The sequence below is a fragment of the Xenopus tropicalis genome, chromosome 4 (genome assembly GCF_000004195.4).
Source record: "Xenopus tropicalis strain Nigerian chromosome 4, UCB_Xtro_10.0, whole genome shotgun sequence".
NCBI classification, from domain to species: domain Eukaryota; kingdom Metazoa; phylum Chordata; class Amphibia; order Anura; family Pipidae; genus Xenopus; species Xenopus tropicalis.
Genome location: NC_030680.2, coordinates 114,718,931 through 114,726,676, shown reverse-complemented (window position 1 = coordinate 114,726,676; position 7,746 = coordinate 114,718,931). Strand labels below are relative to the sequence as shown.

At 38.6% G+C, this 7,746-nt stretch overlaps 1 protein-coding gene across 1 annotated transcript; it reads left to right on the top strand.

The window, feature by feature from the left end:
• The first annotated feature begins 27 nt into the window (after window positions 1-27).
• shld2 (shieldin complex subunit 2) lies at window positions 28-2,764 on the top strand. The gene has a single exon (XM_031901056.1). The coding sequence runs from the start codon at window positions 331-333 to the stop codon at window positions 2,668-2,670; it is 2,340 nt and encodes a 779-aa protein (XP_031756916.1). The 5' UTR covers window positions 28-330; the 3' UTR covers window positions 2,671-2,764.
• The last annotated feature ends 4,982 nt before the right edge of the window (window positions 2,765-7,746 follow it).

Genomic DNA, 7,746 nt, shown 5'->3' with positions numbered 1-7,746 from the left:
TAGAATTCTCTTAGCAGCCATGGTTAGTAAGGGCAACGTTACTGTTTGCGTGTAAGAATATTGCGATATCTCAATAGCTTACGCTATTTGACTGGCATGTTACATTATGTTCTACAAAATTTCAATAAGCTCACGATTGTTTGTATAACTATATGTCTGTTTATGTTACTTTTGTTATCATATATGGCTTCCGGTTCCGCCATTAAAAATAGAGGCTTGACTCGCAGGAAGGAAGTCGGTAAAGCAAGAAACTCTGGAAAGTGTTCTTCGTAGCATGGTAATGTCAAACTGTGAAAACCCTGAACAGTTTTATGGGAGTAAGTGGAAAAGATGACCAGTTCAAGGACAATTCATATATTTCTTGGAGCCCCTGTCATCCCTGCACCGTCAGGCGGGGTGCAAGAGCATGCTGAGGGGAGGCATAACGTGGGAACATGGAAAGAGGAAAGATATAGTTATAATAACAAGCGTGTCTGTTTGCAGAGTGCCAATTACAATATGGCTCTTCATAATAATAAGGAATCTTCAATACATGATGGGAGGCAGGTGCATAGTATATCCCATTCACTGACCAACACAGTGGAACTAGAAAAAAAATGTGCTTCTAAAAGTATTAATGATTTGCTCTTCATTACACAGCATGCCCAGGCTAAGCCAAATCCTGAACTATCTCCATTAAACCTAAACCACATTCTAAAGGTTGATCTCCATGCCAACTTACCTACAAGCCCAGAACAACGTAAAGGAACAAGAATGCCATGCGAGAATGTGTTAGCTTCGACAAACACTGAATTTCTGTCCGTTGTTACATCCAGCCAGGTAGCTGTATTGGGTAGTGGGCATGTGTATGAGCAAGATGACAAAACCTTTCAGGAGAGAGAAAGCAAGAATTCAGATGCTGAGAAGGCACTGGATTTTTTCGAAGAAAATGCTGTATTGCCATGTAAGATTCAGAAGCAGAGGCAGGAATATTCAGACAGTTCACTTGAACTTTTTACACCACCAACACATGATCCTAAAATGACATCCTTTATACAAGTCACGCAAGAAGGGATGAAGAGTTCAGAACCAAAAGATATAAGCTCTGACACTATGAGGACAGCTGTCTCTAAAAGGCCAAGAGTCTGCGAAGATTTTCCAGCCTTTTCCCAGGCGCCTCTCAGAATACAGAGTGCTAAAAAGGTTAAACAATTGGATGACACTGATAAACACAAGCCGAAAGGTGGAAGGCATAGAAATCATCCTGGACTGAAATCATCAAAACCTGTGTTTCTTCTGGCAAATTGCTCTGACAAAAAGAGAGAGTACAATGTCTTGGTTACTGTGGTACATCCCTGCCATTTAAAAGAAATACATATAAAATCTGGACCCAATGCAGGATCTCTAATTCCTTTAGCTACAATAGTAGTTTTGGATCAATCAGATGTTGAATGCAAGGTCGTTTTATGGAGGTCTGCTGCATTTTGGACTTTAGCAGTATTTCCTGGAGACATAATAATGCTGACAAATTTGACAGTCCACGAGGACAGATGGAGTAATGAAATGTTACTGCACTCCACATCTCAGAGTCAGCTGTTGAATCTTGGAAATTGTTCTACTGTAAACTCTGAAGAATGGTCACACATGGTGGACTGCACAACCCTTCAGGAGTTAGTTAACTATTTATCCACCAAGCATCAGTATCTAAAGAACATTGTACCTCAAAAGACCCAGAAATTGGACTCTGTATCATATATAAGGCTTGACAAATTGCAGCCAGAAATATTAGTACACTCGGTGTTAAAAGTTTGTGGTATTTCTTTGTTGACAGAATGTGTGTATCACTACAAAGGACAAAAACAAAACAAAGTGATTCTGACTGTAGAAGAGGTCAGGTGGCATACACATACCATGGTACTGTGGGGTTCTAGTATTTCTTGGTGTGATCAAATCCGACTCAAAAGAGACCACATTTGGGATTTTAGATATTTATACACCAGGAGAAATACAGTGTCTGGTGATATAGAGCTACACACTACCCCATGGTCATCTTGTGAATGTTTATTTGATGATGATAGAAGGTCTGTGGAGTTTAAAAAGATGTACTTAGAAAATGAGGAAAGATTTATTAGACAAATGGACCTTTTAACTCTCTTGGAGGAGAAATGTTCAGGTGAGATTCAAGTTAAGGCCAGTATCTCAGAATTGGAATTTTTTATTCCAGGACATAAGAGTGTCTTTATGGATCACAGAACTCCGCTTTCCGATATTTTAAAAATTCTGCCTACAGTAATATACTCTGGCTGTGAGAAATGTAGGTGTGAACTTAAAACAGATGAAAACCAAGTATATGAACAGTGTTTCTTCTGCCTCCCTTTCAACCAAGTAAAGACATTTTATAGACCAGCATTGATGACTACTGTGAGTGGGGAACATGGGATCTGCGTGAATGTGCCATCACATATTCTAGAGAAAATTTTTCTAAATATATCCCCTAACTTATTGAATAAGCCCATAGCTTATAATAGAACTATAATGCATTCGGTTATTGTAGCAGACCTGTGCCACTCGCTTTTGGCAAAAACAGCAGAGACCTACTTACTGAAAATAAGAACCAACTTTGTGCTGGATGAAAACAGCATTCCAATTCATCAGGAATTTCATCTAGTGGATTTTCATATTGAGCTTTGATGCTTTGTGCAAAACAAGTCATTTCTTTGTAGCCTTCAATCATTTTTCATACATGATTCCTGTAAGAATAAACCATATTTAATTTTTTTGTAAATCTTTATTTGCAATACTATCTTTTGTATATTTTGATATATCAATATACAGGTATGGAACCTGTTATTCAGAATGCTAGGGAGCTGGGGTTTTCCAGATAAGGGATCTTTTTGTAATTTGGATCTCCATAACTTAAGTCTGCTAAAAATCATTTAAATATTGAATAAACCCAATAGGCTTGTTTTGCCCCCAATAAGGATTAATTATATCTTAGTTAGGATCAAGTACAGGGTTCTATTTCATTATTACCGAGAAAATGGAAACCATTTTATAAAATTAAAATTATTTGCTTATAATAGAGTCTATGGGAAATGGCCTTTCCGTAATTCGGAACTTTCTGGATAATTGGTTTCCGGATAAGGGATCCCATACCTGTATTTGATTTTTTTTTTCTTTTCTCTAAATTATGCTACAATAACATTGGATTAAAATTGAATATTAGTAAAATCAAGAGTAAGAGAGATGTGGTTGCAGATGCTGCAGCTGCAGGTAATAATTCAGTATATAAAATGTGTGACAAGCTTTAAGAGTACTTGAAAATGAACTTTTCTAAGTGCCCCCTCTTCCAAGTTTGTCTTATCTGGCCCATCATCAAATCTATTACTATTATATGTATAGTGAAAGTGAACTTGTGAGAACACTGCCCAAACACTCTCTCTCTGTTGCACTTCCCATAGGTAGGTTACTACACTGAGTGAAAAGCTTTTGTGGTGACTATTTATATATATAGCCAGCAGAGTTTGATACTCATTATTCAAATTTTTCTAAGGCTTAGATATAACAAATATCTTTGCCTGTCATTGATGTTGGAATACAAAGTACTAATACTCAGAGGTAATGCACCAGCACCCTTATGCCCACTGTATACTACTGTTCAGACAGCCTGTCATTACTGAAAACCTTGGTGGTGTTATGACATAATGGCTGTGTTGTGTTCCGTAACAAGGGCATATAGATAAGTAGAATTTTATAAGGTTACCACTAGTTACTAGTTAACTACTCTAGGTATCCGATTCATGTGTTATCACATCTTTTTTTGTGCCTTTTTTTGTCACCTAAGAGCAGTATAACTATTGTAAAACTCTTCAATTTTTTCTCTTTACGGAGAAGTGATTTGTTGACCATCCTTACCAAGTTCTCTGGGAACTGCTTCCTACTTTTGGCAAAAAAAACAAGTGGATTTATGTTTCTTGACAGAAGGCAGAGAGGCCATAATTCATACATATAATTGCTGCCTTAAAGCATTTCCAACCCTACTTGTACCTTCCATTCTATCCAGTGGGCCCCAACCTCCTTTATTATAGTTAGTGGTGAAGAAGTTTTGTGAGATGCTGTCATGGTCTTCGAGTATTTAGTAGCCATTTGCATGTGCTAATCCAGATATGAGCAGGGTTTCATGGAATGGGGAGGGACAGATGACCAAGCAGCACAGCAGATTGGCTCTGTTTCAGATTTAAGCAAAGGTGGGATTTGTTTGTCGTTACAAGAGCTCACAGAATTAATAGGCCACTTGCAGCCAAGATTGTACTACAGGAAGATTGCTTAAAAATTTAGTGTGATATAAGATTTTGAGGAAGTTTGTAATATTTTTGTAGTTATTTTATAAATAAAAAACTACAAATATAATATCTTTGGTGTATGCTATAAACCACCCTGTATAAGTGAGGCGCATGAGGCCCAGCTACTATTGCAGTTGGAAGAGGCTTCACAACTAGGTTATTATGGGGGACTTTAAAGGGAAACGAAAGTCAAAGTCACTTGGGGGTGCCAAAATGTTAGGCACCCCCAAGTGACTTTAACCGCTTACCTTGTACCCCGGGCTGGTGCCCCTGTTAGGAGAAAACAGCACCAGCCCGGGGCACCTGGAGCGCAGCGCTTCCGTCTTCCTCGCTTCCTTTTCCTGAGTGCCAGCGGTGGGCGCATGCGCAGTAGAGTGAAAAGCCGACTTTAACATTTAAAGTTCGGCTTTTCACTCTACTGCGCATGCGCGCGCAGCGAATCAGGAAAAGGAAGCGCCGGCAGCTACCCCGGGCTGGTGCTGTTCCTTCCTCACAGGGGCACCAGCCCGGGGTAAAAGGTAGGCGGTCAAAGTCACTTGGGGGTGCCTAACATTTTGGCACCCCCAAGTGACTTTGACTTTATTTTTCCTTTAAGTATCTGGACATTGACTGGAGTAATGGGGTGGCTAAGTCAGAAAAAGCTAGTAGGTTTGACAACTTTTTATTTCAGGCAGTTCAAGAACCTGCTAGGAATGATTCTCTTTTGAACCTGGTGATAACTAATAATACTGAATTTGTCTTTAGCATTTGAGTTGGTGAGCATTTAGGGAAAAGTAATCATAACATCGTTTCCTGAGATTATGTTGCAGAAACAACGCTATAAGAGATTAACTTAAAGACTCAGTTTTAGATACACAGACTTTGCCAGTATAAGGGCATCTCTGAAAAGTGTCAACTGGGAAAGCATTTTCACAGGGTTAAACACAGAAGGAAAATAGAAAATCTTTAAAATGTTGCTTAACAAGTATACAGATCAGTATATTCCCATTGTAAGCAGGAAAGACATTGCAAAAAAAACCTAATGATTTAATAAAAGGGTCAGTGTTCAGGTTGGTAAAAAAAAAAGTGCCTTTACAGAATTTGAGTTAGCTGAGACGGTTGAAACTTTCTTCCGATAGCAAGCCAATAAAGCATACAAAAGAGCTATCAGGCAAGCAAAAATAGAGATGGAAAGGGGTGTTGCAGCTAGAAGTAAAAGAAATCCAAAATTATTTTTAAATATGTAAATAGTAAAAAAATGAAGCAAGAAGGGGTGGGAACCTTATAATCATAGGGGGTCAGTTGGTTGATGAGGACAGGGAAAAAGCAGAAATTCTGAACTCTTATTTTTCATCTGTCTACACAACTGAGGGGCCAGCTAATGAAAGTTTTAATAGACACAATTCTATTAATATATCTACTGCTGCATGGGTCACTCAGGAAGAAATGAAAAAAAGACTTGAACATGTAAAGGTAAACAAATTTCCAGGACAGGATGGGATTCACCCCAGGATACAAGCTTAGCTCTGTGATTGCCAAACCTCTTCACTTAATTTCTTGGGGTCTGGCATGGTGCCGAGAGACTGGCGAATTGCTAATGAGCTGCTGTTATTCGAAAGGGGATCCCATTCTCGGCCTGAAAACTATAGGCCTGTTAGTCTGACATCTGGTAGGAAAGCTTTTGGAAGGGTTAATAAGGGGTAGGTTACTTGATTACATTGCAAATCACAATACTATAAGTTTGTGCCAGCATGGTTTTATGCGTAACAGATCTTGCCAGACTAATTTAGTCGCCATTTTTATAAGGAGGTGAGCAGAAACCTCAACTGTGGGCTGTCGGTGGATGTCATCTACTAGGGCTAAAGCATTTGATACAGTACTGCACAAAAAGTTTATGAAAAAATTAAGGAATATTGGCCTAGAACATAATATTTGTAATTGGATAGAGAACTGGCTGAAGGATAGAGTACAGGGAGTGGTGGTAAATGGAACATTTTCTTAGTGGACCAGTGTGGTTAGTGGAGTACCGCAGGGGTCAGTCCTTGGTCCTTTGCTTTTTAACTTGTTTATTAATGACCTGGAGGTGGGCATAGAGAGTACTGTTTGTATTTTTGTAGATTATACTAAATTGTGCAAAATTATAATTTCTATTCAGGATGCTGCCACTTAATTGTAGTGTATTGGGGTGATCCTTAATTGAGAGGGATCTGGGGATTTATTGTATTCAGTGGCTACTAAAGCAAATAAAGTGCTGCTGTGCATATAAAAAAGGGCATTGACTCAAGGGATGAAAACATAATTTTGCCCCTTTATAGGTCCCTGGTAAGGCCTCACCTTGAGTATGCAGTGCAGTTTTGGGCTCCAGTCCTTAAAGGAGAAGGAAAGGTAAAAACTATGTAAGCTTTATCAGAAGCTTTATCCCTTAGGAATGTGGATCTGAGCCAATCAGCAGGGAGCTTCCTCATAGTCTTACAAACTGAGCATGTACATCGGTCTTGGACTTGGTGCAGGAGTGAGGCATTATGGGAACTTTCTTTACACAGCTCAGCATTTTCTTTCCTATGAAGCTTCTGATCATCTGAACGGGAGAAATATGGGGAGACGTAAGGGCACTATTGAGACAAATGAAGGTATGCCTGCAGAGATTAACTCTTTAGTAGCCTTTCCTTCTCCTTTAAGAAGGATATTAATGAGCTGGAGAGAGTGCAGAGATGTGCAACTAAACTGGTTAAGGGGATGGAAGATTTAAACTATGAGGTTAGACTGTCGAGGTTGGAGTTGTTTTGTCTGGAAAAAATGCGCTTGTGAGGGGACATGATTACTCTGTACAAGTACATTAGAGGGGATTATAGGCAGTTGGGGGATGTTATTTTTTCCCATGAAAACGATCAACACACCAGAGGCCACCCCTTTAGATTAGATGAACAGAGCTTCCATTTGAAGCAGCGTAGGTGGTTTTTCACGGTGAGGGCAGTGAGGTTGTGGAATGCCCTTCCTAGAGATGTGGTAATGGCAGATTCTGTTAATGCCTTTAAGAGGGGCCTGGATGAGTTCTTGAACAAGCATAGTATCCAAGGCTATTGTGATACTAATATCTACAGTTAGTATTGATGTTGGTATATATGGTTATGTATATGAGTGTATAGATAGGTGAATATAGGTTTATGTGTGTGTTCTGGGGTTTATTTGGGAGGGTTTAACTTAGTGGACTTTCAACCCAACTTAACTATATAACTTCTACATTTTTTACATTTTAATATTACGTTTTTTTAAGTTTTTAAAATTATTTGTTTTTTCCTCAATTTTATTCTATCGAGTTTTTATATTAGGAATTTTTAATAAATAAACATTCTAGATTTTTTTTTTTAATTGTGAGTTTATTTGAAGTAGGAAGTTCAAATATGTTCTCTGTCTGTATATTTCTGTCTAATATTTATTCACATTG

Excerpts from the sequence above, each read along its gene's own strand:
- shld2 (XM_031901056.1), top strand. The coding sequence starts at position 331 with ATGACCAGTTCAAGGACAATTCATATATTTCTTGGAGCCCCTGTCATC.